The sequence below is a fragment of the Bombina bombina genome, chromosome 9, assembly GCF_027579735.1.
Source record: "Bombina bombina isolate aBomBom1 chromosome 9, aBomBom1.pri, whole genome shotgun sequence".
NCBI classification, from domain to species: Eukaryota; Metazoa; Chordata; class Amphibia; order Anura; family Bombinatoridae; genus Bombina; species Bombina bombina.
This window is the reverse complement of record NC_069507.1, coordinates 219403037-219425135: the sequence shown is the minus strand read 5'-3', so window position 1 is coordinate 219425135 and position 22099 is coordinate 219403037. Positions and strand designations below refer to the sequence as shown.

At 36.3% G+C, this 22099-nt stretch overlaps 1 protein-coding gene across 6 annotated transcripts in view; it reads right to left on the bottom strand.

The window, feature by feature from the left end:
- FGFR2 (fibroblast growth factor receptor 2) overlaps positions 1 to 22099 on the bottom strand; it is a 157447-nt gene that overhangs the window by 58436 nt on the left and 76912 nt on the right. For all 6 annotated transcript variants that reach the window (XM_053692646.1, XM_053692649.1, XM_053692647.1 and 3 more), the window contains one exon: positions 13648 to 13771. In XM_053692646.1, coding sequence (XP_053548621.1) covers positions 13648 to 13771 — 124 coding nt within the window. The remainder of the gene's footprint in view (positions 1 to 13647; positions 13772 to 22099) is intronic.

Genomic DNA, 22099 nt, shown 5'->3' with positions numbered 1-22099 from the left:
CTTCAGAAAGTACAACTCAAGAAAAAAAAATGACTTCTATCAAATTCAAGGTAGGCTCAGGAGTGTGCATGTGACTTAAAAAATGTATGTATAACAGTGTTACAAACATTGTTGCTGTCATATGGTGCTCAATATACATGCACCTAAACCTATCTCAGTATGCTCACGAAAAAAAGCTTAGTTTCAGAAAAAGATACACAGAGGAAGGGGTGAATCTGGTAACAATTAAACTAGAAACTTTTTAAAACTGTATACTGTATCTGAATCCTGAAAGTTTAAATTCAGGGGTCTGTATCCCTTTAAAGGGGGCAACAAACAGCTTACGATTTTAATTTAAAAAGTATAGTTATGCATAATGAAACAATTTTGCAATATAGGTCCATGATTTATTTTGCCCCCTTTTCATGCAATTTAGGTTTAAAAAAATAAATAAATAAAAATGTTTGCGTATTTTGTAATTCTCAGAGGTGGAAATGCACCCTGCTTACTTCTCAAAGTTTACCCTGACATTTCCCCGAATTGGCTTTAGCAGATAACAACTGCAAACCAACACACTTTACACTAACATTATGACCATAGCTAGCCTTGCTGTCTACAGAATTAAAGGGACAGGAAACCCCCAAATTAATCTTTCATGATTTGGATAGAACATACAATTTCAAACAACTTTCCATTTCACGTCTATTATCACATTTGCTTCATTCTCTTGTTATCCTTTGCTGAAGGAACAGCATTGCACTGCTAGAAGCTAGCTGAACACATCTAGCTATCCAATCACAAGAGACAAATGTGTGCAGGCACCAATCAGCAGCTAGCTTCTACTAGTGTAGGATAGGTGCATATTCTTTTTCAACAAGGGCTACCAAGAGAACAAAAGCATATTTGAATATAGAAGTGAATTTAAAAGTACCTTAAAATGATATGCGCTATCTGAATCACGCAAGTTAATTTTGACTTTCCTATCCCTTTAAAGGGACACTCAAGTCAAAATTAAACTTCATGATTCAGTTAGAGCAGCAATTTTAAACAACTTTCCAATTTATTTCCATTAACAAAATGTGCACAGTCTTTTTATATTTACATTTTTTGAGTCACCAGATCCTACTGAGCATGTGCAAGAGTTCACTGCATATACGTATATGCATTTGTGATTGGCTGATGGCTGTCACATGATGCAGTGGCAGTGGAAATAGACATAACTTTGCAATTTCTGTAAAACAAATCTACTACTCATTTGAAGTTCAGACTAAGTACCATTACATTGTCTTTTTATCATGCATTTGTTGATTATGCGAATCTACTGTATTGACTGGTCCTTGGATCTTATAAATAAAGCAAATGGTGAACGGAGTTTGGCTATTGAAAAACAGTTGCAGTAAACAAGGTGTTACTTTGTTTTCAAATGTTAAGACTTGGCTGATATTCTATAGCAACACAACAAAAGAAGAAATCTTCTAAACATAATAGATACTATAGGTGACTAATTAGCTGAGCAAGAGAACCTTATATTGGAATATATTCAATAGTAAATTGTACAGCCTCTCTGCATACAAACTAGGCACAGCTGCTGTCTGGTCTGTATAACAATATATTGCACCAATTCACTATATGTTAATTCTATTATTTCTAGAAATAGGAGCGATATCATGTAGCACTAGATTATTTCCTTTCAAGAGAAAGAGGAAAAACAAAAACTATAATCCCATGGGATATCTTTCTTTCCATTAAAGAGGAAATGAGGTTACTTTTGCTAAAACATAGTGATGTTTACAAATATACATTGTAGGTCTAGTAGAAAAGCAAATTTAGGTAGGGATACTTTTTAGTAGCAGCTATTTTAATTCTTCAGATATGAAACACAAGGTTCTAACAAAATCAAAGTCTTAAGTTTTCAACTCTTCTTAAAATGTTCTGAATTTTGTAAATCTTGCATTTTTATCAAATAATGTTTAAGTTGGTTGCTTTAAAAGGGACATGAAAGTGAAAATTAAAGGGACGGCAAGCCCCCAAATTCTCTTTCATGATTTGAATAGAACATACAATTTTAATCAACTTTACAATTGACTTCTATTATCATTTGTGATAATAAATGTGATACAATGCAAATAAAATATCATTTAAATATCAGTTATAAGATAAAGGATATGTCCTTTAAAATAGTGATGACAAAGTGATCCGAAAAGTCGAAAAGAAACACAAGATAGTGTAATACTGATAGTGATAATTTGTATCTCAATGGCCGATTCACTACTCATGTGAAATGGAGCTATAATAAGCTATTATGTGAATAATAAAAATATTTATTATAAAAACATAATACAATGTATAAAATAGTCAAATGCTCAGTGTATACAAATGGTAGACAGGGGCCAAATATGGAACAGTTCCCAAACAATGTCCAGAGCTACCCTAAAATGCGGAAGGACCTGGATTGAGGGCAGTCAGAATAATGCTCTACACTCTGCTACGACCAACCGGCAAAGTTATGCTCCGCCAATGACGCCAATGGCATGTAATGATGTATTTCCGTGGGTGATAATCCGACGTACATTTCGCCGTGTACTGACGGGTTTTTCCAGGAATGAAGTGTGCATGTTTTGTTCATTTTTATATATCCTATAGATGTAGTAACATCAAGTCCTTTCCTCTATGTCCGCCATCTTTGTTTCTGGTAATCCATCCAGAAAGGCGGAATAAAATCTTTTTTATGAATAACTTTGATTTAACATAATTGTTTTTACCAGCGGAGCACTGTTTAAAAGGTACAGGAAAAACCAAAAATGTAATTTATGATTCGGATAGAACATACAATTTTAAACAACTTTCAAATTTACTTTTATTATCAAATATGCTTCATTCTTTTGTTAGCCTTTGATGAAGGAGCAGCATTGCACTACTGGCAGCTAGCTGAACACATCTAGTTAGCCAATCACAAGAGACAAATGTGTGCAGGCACCAGCAGCAGCTCCCACTAGCGTAGGATATGTGTGTATTCCTTTTCATCAAGGGATACTAAGAGAATGAAGCACATTTCAAAATAAAAGTGAATTTAAAAAAAAGTGTCTTAAAATTACATACTCTAGTTAAGAAATGTATAAAACACTCCAATAGAGTATGTAAGTGTAGTTTGGTGCATAGTTTAGCTTATACGCTAGTTGCTATAAGGACCCTATGATAGGTTAGGTCAAATAAGGGATCACTATGTTAGGCTTTGCTTTACTTTCATAGGAGTAGCAATAAGTAAGTATATTGTAGTGCAGGGCTTGACAAATATGTTCAAAAATTAAGAGCCAATAAGAATATTTAGGAGCCAGGCATAATTTTTAGGAGCCAGACAGTTGGATTTGTATATAGATATATGGAGAATAACCCAAAAAGTTAGGAGCCAGGGGTAAAATTCTAGGAGCCAGTGGCTCCCAGGCTCCTGGGTTTGTCGAGCCCTGTTGTAGTGTATTTAGAATAAAGTCCAGAAGGATGCGCATTGTGTTATATTATAAATATGTAAGGTCAGGAGAATACTCGCATTTAACAGTGTGTCTTTTCTTTTTGGGTTGTTCTTCTTTTCCTTGTCTAGCGAGGCATATAGGCACCCGGCGAGGTGCTCTTTTTTCCTTTCTTTGTCTTTTGGACATAACTAAAATTTACAGTTTAAATGATATACACTGTTGGATTTTAAATATAGAAATTAAAAAAAAAAATTACATACTCTATCTGAATCATGCAAGTTTAATTGTGACTTTTCTGTCCCTTTAAAAGGGATAGAAAGTAGAGATGTGCAACCTGTAGTTTTGTTAGCTGCTGAATGCAGAAGAAGGCGGCGATCGCTCTTTTTAGAGTCAGATTCCTTCTTGTGAATGTGCAACACACTAAGATCTGGATTTGTATGCACTGTATCTTCGGATTCTGCACTTTCACAAGAAGAGATCCATTTCGGAAAAAGAGCCAAATGCCCCGAGTTGCTGGCTTCTTTAGCATTTGCAAGCTAATAGAAAGGTCAAAATTAAAATGTGCATGGGTGCACTTCAATTTGAAATATTCTACATGAATTATAAAAGTTTAATTTTCACTTTACAGTCCCTTTAAATAAATCGGCACAACGCCCATATACAGCATTTAACACAGATGCTAGTTAGCAGCCGGCTGTAGGACTTCCAGACAGATTTGCTGCCTAAACCAGCACAATGTTATTTAAAAATAAGCAAAAACTATACATTTTTACAAAAACACCCCAGATCGGCTATATAAATGGATCATCTACAAAACATTTATGCAAAGAAAAATCTAGTGTACAATGTCCCTTTAACCTCTCACTATTAAGTCTAAATGATCAAACATTTGCAGCCAACTTTCCCCCTTGTTCACTGATGTGATATGGACCAATTCCAGATGTTTTGCTTTAAAATAAGCACAAAATGATCAATGTATTATTATGATTTGTGCTACACCCAATTAAACAAAGAATTGCCAAATAAAATATGGAGAATATAAACCAAGAAAGATTACTAAAGCATACGTTATAGATTCAAAGATGACCTCTGATTAGTTTTACAAACACATATACACACATTTATACACATACACACACATACATACATTTATACACATACACACACACACACATACATACATTTATACACATACACACACACACACATACATTTATAAACATACATTTATACACACACACACACACACACATACATTTATACACACACACACACACACATTTATACACATACACACACATACATACATTTATACACACACACACACACATACATTTATACACATACACACAGACACATACATACATTTATACACATACATACATTTATACACATACAGACACATACATACATTTATACACATACAGACACATACATACATTTATACACATACAGACACATACATACATTTATACACATACACACACATACATTTATACACACACACACACAGACACATACATACATTTATACACATACAGACACATACATACATTTATACACATACAGACACATACATACATTTATACACATACAGACACATACATACATTTATACACATACAGACACATACATACATTTATACACATACAGACACATACATTTATACACACAGACACATACATACATTTATACACATACACACACATACATTTATACACACAGACACACACATACATTTATACACATACAGACACATACATACATTTATACACATACAGACACATACATACATTTATACACATACAGACACATACATACATTTATACACATACAGACATTTATACACATACAGACACATACATACATTTATACACATACAGACACATACATACATTTATACACATACAGACACATACATACATTTATACACATACAGACACATACATACATTTATACACATACAGACACATACATACATTTATACACAGACACATACATACATTTATACACATACAGACACATACATACATTTATACACATACAGACACATACATACATTTATACACATACACACACATACATTTATACACACAGACACATACATACATTTATACACATACAGACACATACATACATTTATACACATACAGACACATACATACATTTATACACATACATACATTTATACACATACAGACACATACATACATTTATACACATACAGACACATACATACATTTATACACATACATACATTTATACACATACAGACACATACATACATTTATACACATACACACACACATACATTTATACACATACACACATACATACATTTATACACATACAGACACATACATACATTTATACACATACAGACACATACATACATTTATACACATACATACATTTATACACATACAGACACATACATACATTTATACACATACACACACACATACATTTATACACATACACTCATTGTTGTACATTCCATTCTAGACATACAGTAAACACACACATTACATACATTTATAGAAATATATACATGCAAACATTTCAACACGTGATCATATTACAAGACAACCTCATTTTATTTCATTAAAGGGACACTGAATCCAAATTTTTTTTCTTTTGTGATTCAGAGAGAGCGTGACATTTTAAGCAACTTTCTAATTTACTCCTATTATCAATTTTTCTTCGTTCTCTTGCTATCTTTATTTGAAAAGAAAGTCATCTAAGCTTTTTTTTTGGTTCAGCCTCTGGACAGCACTTTTTTTTTTTTTATTGGTGGATGAATTTATCCAGCAATCAGCAAGAACAACCCAGGTTGTTCACCAAAAATGGGCCGGCATCTAAACTTACATTCTTGCATTTCAAATAAAGATACCAAGAGAATGAAGAAAATTTGATTATAGGAGTAAATTAGAAAGTTGCTTAAAATTCCATGCTCTATCTGAATCACGAAAGAAGAAATTTGGGTTAAGTGTCCCTTTAAGGATATTAATAAAGTTAATAAACCCAAGGTATAATTACAGTTTTAAAGGTCTAAGGAAAATTCCTTAAGAAAAGCACAGCCATCACTTGTTCAGAAGAATGTAGCTCCAATACATTACAAGGAGTTAAGTTCTGCAGAGCATTGCTGTATTAAATCAGTGCAAGATGTCCAAAGGCTTCCTCTATTAAATCCAATCAAAGCAAAGAGGTATTCATTCCTCTAAGTCTAGATAGAGTGCCTAACCAAATTCCTCTCTGTCACAGGGTCCTGGAAAGTCCTAGTTAATGCAGTCTGGCTCGCAATCTATGCTCTCTTTCATTTCTCCTTCAAACATTTTGTGGGAAGTTGACTTTGTTAAATTTGAAAAAAACGAAAGAAAGCCTAGTTTCTGCACATGATCCCTATATAATTGGAACCTTACTTCCCCCCCACAACTCTGGTTTTGCCTCCTTTGGGAGAAGCCACAGTGTTATTACAAGCCTTATTTTCTTGCTTTTCCTTCACTTACCGAGCTTAGGGTTTCAGAGCTTCGCAGCAGGATTTAATTTCCTTTGCCCTAGAAGCACAGAGGGCAGTGGGGCCAGACGGGAAACTCCTAGCAGGCCAAGCTGGTACATACCAGAGACACACTGGCCTAAAAAAGGCTATCACTGGCCATCACACAACACCTAACAAACCGCTGGCCTGTGACGGGACAATGTGTGTGCAAGGCAATTGACAGGATGACAGTTCATTTTAAACTCCCCCATAACGCAATTCATGTGGCTCTTAGAAGAAACTAGATCTTGTACTGCGATTATTTCAGGTTCCTTGTGGACGAAATCTCAAATATTAAATCATTGCCATATGGAAGCCAACATCATTGCGCATTGAAATGTATGCCAGCTTCTCAGCAGGACACTGTACATGGCATTGCCGTAGGGAAGCAATTTTATTATTATATGTCCTTGTCCCATGAATTCCCAGGACACACAAGCGCATCATGTTCTTTTTAATCGGAGAACATTTTAGCCACCGAAAACGCAATTCCTCTTTTATTTACTTCATTCTATCATGGAGTTTAATATAAAAAGGGGGCAGTAAATCAGCTTTGCATGAAAGGTTTATTCATGCATAATAATAATAATAAAATAAAAAAACTTTGTAGTGTATTTGCAATATTTATTATGCCTGCTTATCCTGTAATTTAAACCAGGATTTTTTTTTCTCACTTCCTCTAGAAAGGCTGGAGTCCCTGCTGTTGTATTCAGCACCGTAACACTCAAATATGCTGCACAATGATTGGTTGATATGTGCAGAAGCTCATTTATACCTGTTCTAAAGGATGTACAATAAACAACACTCTAGAGGCTTTTCAGAGTGTGTGTCCCTGAAGTGCAAAACAAATACATTTTGTTTTTTGCTAACAAAATGTCCGTTTAAAATACCTTGCATGCAGCTATTCTGCAATGTAGTGATTCATTTCTGATGCATATATAAAAGATTACTTTAATGCCCCTTTAATACAGGCGTCGACAAACCAAGGAGCCTGTGAGACACTGGTGGTTCCTAGAATTTTTTCTCTGGCTCCTAACTTTTTGGGTTATTCTCCATATATCTATATACAAATACCACTGTCTTGTCCTTAAAGTAGGTCTGGCTCCTTAATATTCTTACTGCCTCCAATATATTATAACAGATTTGTCGACCCCCTGCTTAAAATATGTGAATCCAAATGAGCTTCTTTTTAAATCCATGAATCTAGTGTAAAGTATTATACTTGTTCGTTCTGCTAGAACATTGGTTAGGGCAATTAATATTACCTTCCAAGCTTAGCCTCTAGAAACCTAAGGTACAATAATCTGGTAGAATTAAAAAAAATAGCCAGTGGCAACAATATATCTCCTACAATTTCAAGAGGCCACAGAACTGCACAGCGCGGGAGGCAAACTCATCCCAGTGCTCTGCACAGTCTTGCCCAGTTCCCATCCCACCGAACCTGATATGTCAACAAACGCTCCCCAGCCTGCCAGACAGACAAGTTAAAACAAGACAGCAAAGATTGGAGAACTACAATTTTAATATTTGTGCTTTGACTTCTGCAGACTTTTGTGCCTCGTTTTTCCCACAGGATATAAACCTACAGGACATAACATTTGTAGGAGCCTTCTATCTGGGTAGTCATATTAAACATTTGTATTTATAGAAAAACACAATTTACACACAAGGATATTAAATCGTGCTCCATTGGTAAAAGCAAATATGTTAAATCAAATTAACATAAAAAGAAAAAGATTTTGTTAAAAAAAAAAAAAACACAACTGAAAATTATTTAGATGTTTTCTAGCACCTAGAAATTCTCAGTGAGTGTAGCCCCTGCCCTCAGTGTGATAAAAGCTGAAAAAAGCTTGGATCACATTCTGACTGATCTGAGAATGAGCAAATTTGACTCCCTATTATCTATTCACTTTATAGTAAGTCGGCTCATGTCACTACAGAAGTTTTATGATATCAGGCTAAGATAAACCTTCCTGGAGAGGCCACAGCCTCCTTTGTAGGGCTCTGACAGGAAGTAATGGACACTGCACAAATGTAGTGTAAAAAAATTAACGGTAAAATCCATTTAAAATTATGAATAAAACATACTGCAATGATTTCTAGTAAATGTAAACTTTCATGAATCAGTGCCTTGTTTTAAAAAATACTATTAAAAACAGGGGCACTTTCATTCATGAAAGTTCACTTTAAGTATAAGCCACTGCTTAATGCTTTTTTATTACAATGAAACAGACTGTTTAACATCCCTTTAAAGGGCCATAATAGTTGGAGCGTTAAATGCTCTAATTTAATAAGAGACTGTCATTTTAAGACTATCGACCCTGCACTACTGTGTATTTAACGGCAAAGGGGTTAAACACACAATAGAAGTATAGCTCGGTATCCACATAGTGGCTATTATCAGCTGCCACTCCTGATTGGCTGACCAGACGTGTCCTTCTCAGCAGGACCTTACCTATGTGTTTAAACTCTTTGCAGGGGTTTAACACATAGAAAGCTAGGGTCCGCAAAGCAAAACCGGCATGCGCTATTGACATGCATTCAATTGTCTTTTGTAGCCTGAACACATTTTAGATGTTAAAAAAAAAAAGTTCCATGTTTATTTCTTGAGCTGAAATGTTTAACCAAAGTTAAAGATTATTAGCGTAAAATAATTAATGTGAAACAGTGCAATTAATTATAGAACTCAAATGTCCTTCCCTTTTTGCACATGCAGCTACTAATTTCAAATCATTAAGATGGGGTTGACAAATTTATATTAAAGGTGCAGTTAGCCATTATATTGAGGGGCGATAAATGCAATTTTTGGGGGAGCTAGAATATTTTTTTACATGACCACAGTCAATTTCTAGTATTTATTACATATAATATTCATTAAAGGGACAGTCAACACCAGAAGTTTTGTTGTTTAGAAAGATATATAATCCCTTTATTACAAATTCCCCAGTTTTGCATAATCAACACAGTTATAATAATACTGTACTTGTTTTACCTCTGTAATTACCTTGTATCTAAGTCTCTGCCAACTGCTCCCTTATTTCAGTTCTTTTGACAGACTTGCATTTTAGCCAATCAGTGCTAACTCCAAGGTAACTTCACGTGCATGAGCTCAATGTTATCTATATGACACACATGAACTAATGCCCTCTAGTGGTCAAAATGCATTCAGATTAGAGGCAGCCTTCAAGGTCTAAGAAATTAGTATATAAGCCTCCGAGGTTTAGGATTCAACTAAGAATACCAAGGGAACAAAGCAAAATTGGTGATAAAAGTAAATTGGAAAGTTGTTTAAAATTACATTCCCTATTTGAATCATGAAAGTTTATTTTGGACTTAACTGTCCCTTTAAGTGTCAGCAAACATACAATACAGAAATGAGAACAGAACTTTGTAGTAATATCTGGTGACCAGGTTTAGATGCTTATTAAAATAAGCACCTGCTTATGACAATGGATTTTGAAACTAATGCCAATATGAGGGGGTGAATAAGGCTAAAATCAGCAGTTTTTGTGTCTGGGGGACCCACTATCAATGGTCTAAATAAAGTTATAGTACTCAGGAGCACTTTTCTGAAAGCAAGAGGGTGCTAATCACTTTGTTGTAATGTGTTTGCACAGAATGTTCCTCCATGGCTCCTGGCCGCCCTCTGCGAGAGTTTGTCACATGTTTGAAGTCTGGGAAGTCATAGAATCAATTGGTAATGAGGCAGCCTGACATAAGTACTTGGCCGCACGTCCTGGGACGCAATCCCAGCATGGAAGAGGTGAGTCCAGATTTCCGATCATGACATCAAGAGACGGTTTTCAGACACCTGAACTTTCTTCCAGCCTGAATCAGCAAACCAGTGTATTGTGATTTATTAACATCATCATACCATACTTGGGACTGCATTTTATCAAGAATTAAAGGGACACTAAACACAAAATTAAACTTTCATGATTCAGATAGAACTTGCAAACTTAAAAAAAATACTTTCCAATTAACTTTCATTATCTAAATGTGCACAACCTTTTTATATGCACTTTCCGAGCCACCAGCTTCTCACTAAGCAGTTCACAGTGCATACATATAATGAGCCTGTGATTGGCTATTGGCTGTCACATGATACAGGGGGCAGAGAAAAGGAAGGACATTTTAATATGTTGTAAATGTATTTCATGATTCAGATAGCACATGCAATTTTAAACAACTTCTTAATTTACTTCTATTATCAAATTTTGTTTGTATTCTTGGTATATTTTATTGAAAAGCAGGGATGTAAGCTTAGGAGTGTGCACATGTCTGGAGCACTACACAGCAACTGGTTTGCAAGAGCACTAGATGGCAGCACTATTTCCTTCCATGTAGTGCTCCAGACACCTACCTAGGTATCTCTTCAACAAAGAATACCATGGGAACTAAGCAAATTTGGTAATAGAAGTAAATTTAAACTTTTTTAAAAAATTGTATGCTCTGTCTGAATCACAAAATATATTTTTATATCTTTTTTAGTACTTAAAAAGGGACATAAAACTCCACAATTTATAAATAAAATAGTAATTTAAAGGGACAGTCTGCACCAGAATTTTTATTGTTTAAAAAGATAGATAGATAATCCCTTTATTACCCATTCCCCAGTTTTGCAAAACCAACAGTTATAATAATACACATTTTACCTTTGTAATTACCTTGTATCTAAGCCTCTGCAGACTGCCCCCTTATTTCAGTTCTTTTGACAGACTTGCATTTTAGCCAAACAGTGCTGACTCCTGGGTAACTCCACGGGCATGAGCCCAATGTTATCTACATGGCACACATGAACTAACACCCTCTAGTTGTGAAAAACTGTCAAAACGCATTTGGATAAGAAGCGTCCTTCAAGGGCTAAGAAATTTGCATATGAGCCTACCTAGGTTTAGCTTTCAACTAAGAATACCAAGAGGACAAAGCTAAATTGATGATAAAAGGAATTGGAAAGTTGTTTAAAATGACATGCCCTGTCTGAATCATGAAAGTTTAATTTTGACTTGACTGTCCCTTTAAGTAAGAGTATACACTATTTTACACCACTAGCAGTAAATGATTGCGAAGCATCAAACTTTGCCAATGAACTTTACAAGAAAACGGATCCAACAATGAACATTCTCATTTACCTTCAAGCAGGCGTCCTGAAGAAAGTCAAATGGCTGGATGAAAGGGGATTACTGGTAATTACTACTTAGTTAATTGTTTAATTAATGGTTACAGTAACCTTGGAACCCCCAGCCTGCTGATTGAGTTTAAGCACTAGACTTGTAATCTTGATTTAGAAGAACGGAATGCTCACAACTCATTTAGATAAAAGATCACACAAACTTTTGGAATCTTTGATATTTGGACAAAAAGTCAAAATCAAGCAACCAATTTAAACTTGAAGACATTTCAGATCCACATAAATTACATTAAAATGCATAACAATTGCTAATATAAATGTGTAAGGAATCTGGTGGCGCTCTACAGATAATAGTAGTATTATAATAATAATAATAATAATAATAATAATAATAATAATAATAATAATAAATACACTGCTGATCCTGATTGGTTGATATGCACATATGCTAAGCTGATTGGCTCAGCTGCTGTGTGCAGCTCCAAACCTATAGTGCACTACTAGTCCAGAGCCAACTAACTATATTAACCCCTTCACAAGGATTGAACACAGGTATAGGCTAGCAATTTTATTGCAGCTTTATGTACCTATACATTTCTACACAGAGATCACTCAAATCTGAATCTACTAATTTTGTTGAAACAAACTATACATCTTTACTGAAAGGGACAGTCTACACCTTGGTCATCTTAAAGTTTTCCTTAGATTAAGCTGCAAATCGCCTCCTGCACCCTTCTATATCATGCAGAGGGAACAGTAAAAAGTTATTTTAAAATGAATATTGTTTCTGGTAACTTTGAAATGGCAGCTAAGATCAGGCCTTCATAATAGGTTCACAAGTTACAAAAGGCTCACTAGTTGGATTCAAGACTGTTAATGCTATTAAGCAGGGTGCCTAGATGCCGCCCAAATAGGGATGTCATCAGTGGGTGGAGCTTGGTAGCCATTTTAAAGTGGCCAGAAACGATATTCATTTTAAACTAACTTTTTACGGTTACTGCTGCATGATATAGAAAGGGTGCAAAGGCTATTTGCCGCTTAATCTAAGGTAAGACTTTAATATGACCAAGTTGTAGACTGTCCCTTTAATAGAGAAAATCATACTGTAAACTATAGCAATATATCACAGTCTGAGCAGTCAGTATCAAGGGTAAAGTTAATGCCCTTAAAGCAGTGGGCGCCGCCATATTGTAACTTAGGTTACATTTTCTACTGAGGCCAATTATGAATGGTTATAAATAGCTTACTAGAGTGTACAACCAATGACTGTGTGGAATAAAGCTGTGTCTGCACTCCCATGATAAACAAGAATTGGAAAGCACACAATATTCACAATTAAAATTAAGTGAAAGGAGAACAAAACAAATAATAATAATATATTGCAAAGTTGTTTTACTACATGAAATTAAACAATGTATTTAATATCTTGAAGTGTTTAATGTCCGTTTACAAATACCCAGTAACACAAACATATTAGTAATGCTGGCTTTTCACCAGTGGACTATACAGAACAATTCCTGAGGTCTACTTACCTATAACATCAAGGTGGTAAGTGTGATTAATAGATCCGTGTTCATTCTCTACAATACAGGTGTAGCTGCCTTTGTCTGAGGGAACAACGCTTTCCATGATTAGGCTCCAGTGCTGGTTTCGAACCTGAAGACAGAACAGACAAGGGTTAAAGAACTAGCTCAGAGTTGTACACGTTATGAGAGAATGTCAGCTTACGATGACAAAACGACAAACATATAAGACTAGTTACGATAGTTGCGCATACAGAACGCTGTTGAAATGAAAGAATGTACATTTTTTTACGGTCATGCGTTAACTATTGTCATAAAACATACAAAAAAGGAAACATAAAAAAAAAAATGTGATCTGGAAAGCAAAAGGGTTAAGGATTGAAACAGTTTACCAATAAAAACACTGTGTATAATGTGCCATAACTTTTATCTCTGTAAAGCAGTTGTATTATAAGTGTCCAAAGGCGTGGGATCATTTATTTTACATACTATATTTCTTGAATTTATTTCTCCCCATAAGTTATAACCATATTTCCAGTGACATGAAAATCAAAATTAAACTTCCATGGTTCAGATAGTTGCTCTTGAGCGGACTGACTCTTTGCAGTAGTTATTTAACCACAGTTATATACTAGCAATAGTGGAATACTACAATGGTCCAACACATTACAGCATTTTCTTTTTGAACTTGTGTCCCTTTAATTTTTTTTGGGTGCACAATGGACAGCAATTTGGAATGCATCTTTTTTCCCCAAAATCTTCAAACTTTCTGCCAGCCAGGAAATTTGGAACTAGAGACAGCTGGAGTCAGGAGGAATGCAGACAAGGCTAAAGGGTCTGGAGATGTCCTGCTTTGGGGGAAGGGAGAACAGGTATCACTTAAAGGAATAACGAGTCCTCATTCAGGAGCACACAAAGTCCTATTCACTAGAGAGCGCATTTCTGTCAGCAGCTCATATTGAGAAATCATTTTATAGTGATGAGGGACAGTTCTGACCAGGGGATTCCAGGCCGTGAGAAGATGCAAAACATTGCCGTTAAAAAGTACCAATGACATATTTTTGCCTGCAGTTAGGCAGCACATTTGGGAAAACCTACAGATTTAAAAGGATAAAACAATTTTTTTTCTGTCATCATTTGCTTGTAAAATGTATGTTTTAAGTAATAACATATGTGTGTGTGTGCAATATATATATATATATATATATATATATATATATATATACACATATATACACACACTGTATATATATGTATATATAAAAATGTAAACGAAAAGGGAAATACTCAAAGCATCTGAATACATAAAAATCAAGCATTTGTCTTACGCGTTTCAGCTCTTATTCAGATATATATATATTCTCTACACTAGCTTACAATACAACAAATGTTTTAAATTTAAATAAAACTTGTTATATTGGGAGCAAGTGCAATTCTATTTTTTCTGTGGATCTTTTACCTTTTGCTCCATCGAGTTACTTGCATGAAGTGAGTGCACTTTTTTGAATAAAATAGATAGATGGATAAAACACGTGCTCATTGGCTCAAATGTAGTTATAACTACTAAGATATACATCTATCTATACATATATATATGGGGTTTTTTAATGTTATGTGAATATACACACACACACCTCTCTCTATACAGTATATATAGCTATATCTATCTATATATAAAACATGCATGTGCTCATCGGCTAAAAGTTTAGTATAAATGTATCAGCCACCTAACAACACACATGCACATAAAAACCCTATATCTGCAGAAGTGATAGAATCCAGCACAAATTTGCTAAATGTATCATACACTCTGCCACCCTGTATACCATTTTGCATTGTAAACACAGGTTATCAGACATAACATTGGGATATAGACATCTCTTTGCAACCGGTACAAATGGGCTGTAACATCTGGCTATACAAATCCATATATAAAAATACAAAAAGTATCTGAAAAAGTTTAAATTGACATTCTAGTTTAAAATAAAATGTCCCGTTTCAATTTTACAGAAATGACTACCCCCGATTGGCTGCATCTTCACTAAAAGGGACAGTCAACTCCAAAATTGTTATTGTTTAAAAAGATAGATAATCCCTTTATTACCCATTCCCCAGTTTTGCATAACCAACACAGTTATATTAATATACTTTTTACCTCTGTGATTACCTTGTATATAGGTCTTTTCTAACAGCCCCATTATCACATGGCTATTTTTTTTATTGACTTGCATTTTGGCCAATTAGTGCACAATGAGATATATATCTATATATATCCATATATCCCACATATAGTAGTGGAGTGGCGTAGAAACAGATAGAGGTGTTGGTTGTGCTGGGGAATGGGTACTAAAGGCATTATCTAACTGTTTAAACAAAAACAATTTTGATGTAGACTGACCCTTTAAAGTAGCAAAACTTTTACTGTAGTTAAACCCTCTGGAGGGGTCTATCACATAACAAAAAGAAGAAGAAAAAAAAGTTTCAAAACAAAATGCTGTAACAAAATATATTTTTTCTCTACAATAATGTCCCTTTAAGAAAAGCAAATTCTCTGTAAGTGTCAACAATGAAAGGAAATAAGAATATGCTTTATGTTAAATCTAAAAAGAAACGGCTTGTCAGTATGTTTATTAGAACATCAGACGCACAATTAGGGACAAAGTGGTCTGATGATTAAAATGCTTCAGTAATTAAACACGATAACAATGCATTCCTAAGCTTCTTAGCTAATTCCTGACTGAGGGGTCAACAAGATTAATCAACCTGCTTAGATGCAGAGAGAATAACGCACACTATATTTCCCTTGATCTAACAATCATACTAAAATTTACTAAACAGAGGATATCATATAACCTCTCCAGCATATAAAGAAAAAAAATAAAGCAAAAACAAATAAAGTGTTAAAAGCAAATCTGAGCAGCACAGTAGCAAATTTAAAATTTGCATAGGACAATTTTTGCAGAAATGTTATTAGTGAGAGTTGTTCTCCCCAGGTCCTTTTAAGTGGGCACACCACATGGCTGTTTTTCCTGACTAACCAGGAAAAATGTAAGCCAATATTAAGCTACCAGTTAATATTAAATTATTTTAATGTTTTTTGCTCAAATTATCATTTACTCAATTTATCTGAAATTATGCAATTAATTTGTGCTTTGGCTAGCTTAAAAAAAGCAAACACTAAATACAGTAGAATTCCATATATATCCCCCCCCCTCATTAGCCGGCCCCCTGTATCATGTGACAGCCATCAGCCAATCACAGACTAGTATACATATACCTTATGAACTTGTGCACATGCTCAGTAGGAGCTGATGTCTCAGAAAGTGTGTATATAAAAAGACTGCAACATTTGCTAATGGAAGTAAATTGGAAAGTCTCAAAAAACTTCATCCTCAATCTGAATCATTAAGTGTAATTTGACTTTAGTGTCCCTTTAAGTAACATTTATAAATGACATAAAATATTATATTGCAATGTATTACACAGTCCCCTCCCGGCTACTTCCTAATGCCACCCGGCTGGCAAAATATTCTGTGAAGAACACGGCTGCTTATTTCTACTGGGCACACAACTTGACAAGCATACAGTAGTAGATAGTGTGCACACATGTTCCCACTTAACATGCACTCTCAGTACTGGTGGTGGGTGGAGCCTGCAAGGTTCAAAGTTATAGGTAACAAAGATGGATTAAAAAAGCATACCTGGGTATGCTCGGAAGACATAGTTCACAACTTGGAGCTAGCTGGTGATTGGCAGTTAAGCCTATGCATCTTGTCATTGGCTCACCAGATGTGCTCATCTAGGTCCCAGTAGTGCACCGCTGGTCTCAAAATGACTTTTAAAAGGGACAAACAAGTCAAAAAAAACTTTCATGATTCAGATAGAGCATGCAATTTAGATAACTTTCCAATTTACTTCCATTAACAACATGTGCACAATCTTTTTATATTTAAAATTTTTGAGTCACCAGCTCTTTTACGGAGAATGTGCAAGAATTCAGAGACTATACATATATGCATTTGTGATTGGCTGATGGCTGTCACATGATACAGGGGGGAGTGGAATTGCTTTGAAATTTGTCAGAATAAAATCTACTACTTAAAAGTTCTGGCTATCTGCAATTGCATTGTCTTTTTATCATGTATTTGTTCATTATGCAAATCTACTGTATTTACTAGTCCTTTATGTCTAACCCTATTTGCAAGGGTTAGGCACATATACAAGCTACACTGCAATAATAAAATGCACAAACCCAGAGTAGTTTATTTGTGCACGTATGTCCCTTTAAGGAAGACTATATATATATATATATATATATATATATATATATATATATATATATATATAAAAATTCTAGACTGAAAAAGGGTATATAATAATGACAATGTATTAACTAATGGGTTAAACAGCTACTAAAGATTCCTATGCTGTTAAATTCCAGGACACTTGCCCTTCATTGCCTGGCAGCGGTCTCACCCACAATCAGCGCTGTGTACTCAGGCAATTCTCAGCGATTAAACTGTTTGCTTGTCCATTTATTTGCTCTTGTCAACCTGTGTAGAAAGGGCTGTGGCGGGAACGGCTTATCATGGCCAGCAGATGTGGGAACGAAATCCTGTTAATGTTAAACCCGCCTGGCTCTAACGGAGCAAGTTTGTTTTCTGGGAGGTGCAAGAAAAGCTCAGGTCCAGTGAACACAGGTGTACTGCAGGTTGAACACGAGTACAAATATAGAGTGACAGCATACATACATATATTTTACACGAAAAAAGCAAACAGAATATGCAGAACTGGATGAACAGTTTATTCAGGTGACATCCAACATTTTCTTTTAATTACATTTATACTAATAGCCTCCCAGTTAATATGTGCACCCACACATAAAGGAAAGTTTATCAAGCTCAGGCAGAGAACCTGTCCACCTGCAGCATCACTTGGTAACTGCACAAATGCCCTCTGTGCAATCGCCCCCACTGCTGTCAGGCAACCAATCACAAGAGCAGGGTCTGTCAATCACCCTAAACAAGTGAGTTTGGGGTGATTTATCTCAACAGAGGTGGCGGAAAGGATAAGAAGCAGTTTCTGCTTCTGAAATTTGTGGCGGTTGCAACAGGCTCGCTCATGTGAATCTGAACAGCAATGTTTCAAAAGTTGCAAATGCAGCCAGATAAATACTCAATATAAAAAGGATGTAACAATCTGATTTACAGCCACATTTTCAGCAGGCTGAACTGCAAAATTGCATCACTTCTCAAATCAGACAGGCGTCACCCCATCTGTGTGCGAGGGAGCCTTGGCAGCTGCCTAATTTTCCAAATGTCTAATCTAAGTGCAGGAGCCAGCACACACAGTATATCAGGGCTCGACAAATCCAGGTGCTAGCACACACAGTATATTAGGGCTCGACAAATCCAGGAGCCAGCACACACAGTATATTAGGGCTCGACAATCCAGGAGCCAGCACACACAGTATATTAGGGCTCGACAATCCAGGAGCCAGCACACACAGTATATTAGGGCTCGGCAAACCCAGGAGCCAGCACACACAGTATATCAGTGCTGGACAAACCCAGGAGCAAGCACACACAGTATATCAGTGCTCGACAAACCCAGGAGCCAGCACACACAGTATATTAGGGCTCGGCAAACCCAGGAGCCAGCACACACAGTATATCAGTGCTGGACAAACCCAGGAGCAAGCACACACAGTATATCAGTGCTCAACAAACCCAGGAGCCAGCACACACAGTATATAAGGGCTCGACAAATCCAGGAGCCAGCACACACAGTATATCAGTGCTCGAAAAACCCAGGAGCCAGCACACACAGTATATCAGTGCTCAACAAATCTAGGAGCCAGCACACACAGTATATCAGGGCTCGACAAATCCAGGAGCCAGCACACACAGTATATCAGTGCTCGACAAACCCAAGAACCAGCACACACAGTATATCAGTGCTCGACAAACACAGGAGCCAGCACACACAGTATATCAGTGCCCGACAAACCCAGGAGCAAGCACACACAGTATATCAGTGCTCAACAAACCTAGGAGCCAGCACACAGTATATCAGTGCTCGACAAACCTAGGAGCCAGCACACACAGTGTATCAGGGCTTGACAAACCCAGGAGCCAGCACACAGTATATCAGTGCTCGACAAACACAGGAGCCAGCACACACAGTATATCAGTGCCCGACAAACCCAGGAGCAAGCACACACAGTATATCAGTGCTCAACAAACCTAGGAGCCAGCACACAGTATATCAGTGCTCAACAAACCTAGGAGCCAGCACACACAGTGTATCAGGGCTTGACAAACCCAGGAGCCAGCACACAGTATATCAGTGCTCGACAAACCCAAGAGCCAGCACACAGTGTATCAGGGCTTGACAAACCCAGGAGCAAGCACACACAGTATATCCGTGCTCGACAAACCCAGGAGCCAGCACACACAGTATATCAGTGCCCGACAAACCCAGGAGCAAGCACACACAGTATATCAGTGCTCAACAAACCCAGGAGCCAGCACACACAGTATATCAGTGCTCAACAAACACAGGAGCCAGCACACACAGTATATAAGGGTTTGACAAACCCAGGAGCCAGCACACACAGTATATAAGGGTTTGACAAACCCAGGAGCCAGCACACACAGTATATCAGGGTTTGACAACCCAGGAGCCAGCACACACAGTATATATAGAAGATACAAAAAAAAAACAGGGCTCGACAAACCCAGGAGCCTGGTAGCCACTGGCTCCTAGAATTTTACCCCTGGCTCCTAACATTTTGGGTTATTCTCCATATATCTATATACAAATCCAACGGTCAGGCTCCTAAAAATATGCCTGGCTCCTAAATATTCTTACTGGCTCCTAATTTTTAAACACATTTGTCAAGCACATAAAATAAATATGAGTGAGGTAATGATAAATCTCTGTACATACACCTTTATACATAGAAAGAGTGTGTGCACCATTCTAAGAACATTTCAAAGAAATAACTTTCAGTTTAAAAGAATGATTCAATAAAATTTAAAGGGACATAAAACCCAAAATGTTTTTTTAACATGATACAGATAGAGCATACAATCTTAAACAACTTTCCTATTTACTTCTATTATCAATGTTGCTTCTTTTTCTTAGTATCCTTTATTGAAGGTGCAGCAATGCACTACTGGGAGCTAGCTGAGCATATTGGTAAACCAATGACAAGATATGTGCAGTGCCAAACAGCAGCTAGCTCCCACCTCCAGAGCCTACATAGCCCTTTGAACAAAGGGCCTGAAAGTAATTTATAAATGAAGTACTTGGGACCTGCAAGTCTGTGACTGCTTAAAGACAGGGAGGAAAACCAGCATGTGGCAGCAACAGAACTTACATACAATGAGAAAAATGTGCTGTGAAAACATACAGGGTCTGGCACAAGTACCTACACGCAGCACGGTAAAACCTCACGTATTTAGTCATACAGACAAAAGCGTGCACACTTAATGCGCCCAGCCCTTAGGAAAGCAAAAGCATTTGTAGCAGATAACCTGTAAGGTAAACAGGCTGAGATTGTTCTGCATGATGTGCAACAGAACTGCACCCTTACACTGCCACAGACCTACAACTCACCATTCACTTTACAGGTTAACAACCTCTAAATGTCTTTGTTTCATTTAAAAGGGTCGTGAAAGTCAAAATAAAAACGTCCATTCAGTTTTAAGAAACTTTTCAATTTCCTTTTATTATCAATTGTACTTTTGTTCTTTTGCTATCCTTAGCTGAAAAGCATACCTTGGTAAGCTAAGGAGTTCCAATGCACTACTGTGAGCTAGCTTTTGATTGGTGGTTATACACGTTTTTTTGCATTGGCTCATCTTATGTGTTCAATTAGGTCCCAGTAATGCATTGTTGCAATGGAGGTGATAATCACAGTTACATGCAAGCAATGGTGCAATAATAAAACCTCAGACCACATTAAAACATTTTCTTTTCTTATGTCACTTTAAATTATGACATTAAAAAAAAAAAGTTTCTGTCCAGTACAAACCAGCATTTATTCAAAAGGCTATAAAAAGGTGTCACTCTCCACCAATAGTGCTATCAGCAAGTGAGCATTAGTTAGAAGTATACAACAGATATTGTTGATGCATTATATGAATACTGCTCCTTTGTAAGCATAAAATAAAACGATTCAGCATTGTACCCAACTCTGGTAAAGGGTTAACAAAACTCATAGCTGGTAATTAAGTCAGAGATTAGCACCTAGATTTAAAGAGACAAAAGCAGGAACAGGAGATCCGAGCGGCATTAACTTTTCCCTTCTTCCCTAGACATTTATATTGTTGTCCTAAAACAATCATGTACTCTGTAATACATCACAAACAAGGTAGCTGTAATTAAAGCATATGTTCGGCTGGCACCAGGCTAAGTAACACTGGTCTCCCTGCACTTTCTCCCTCTTCAAACA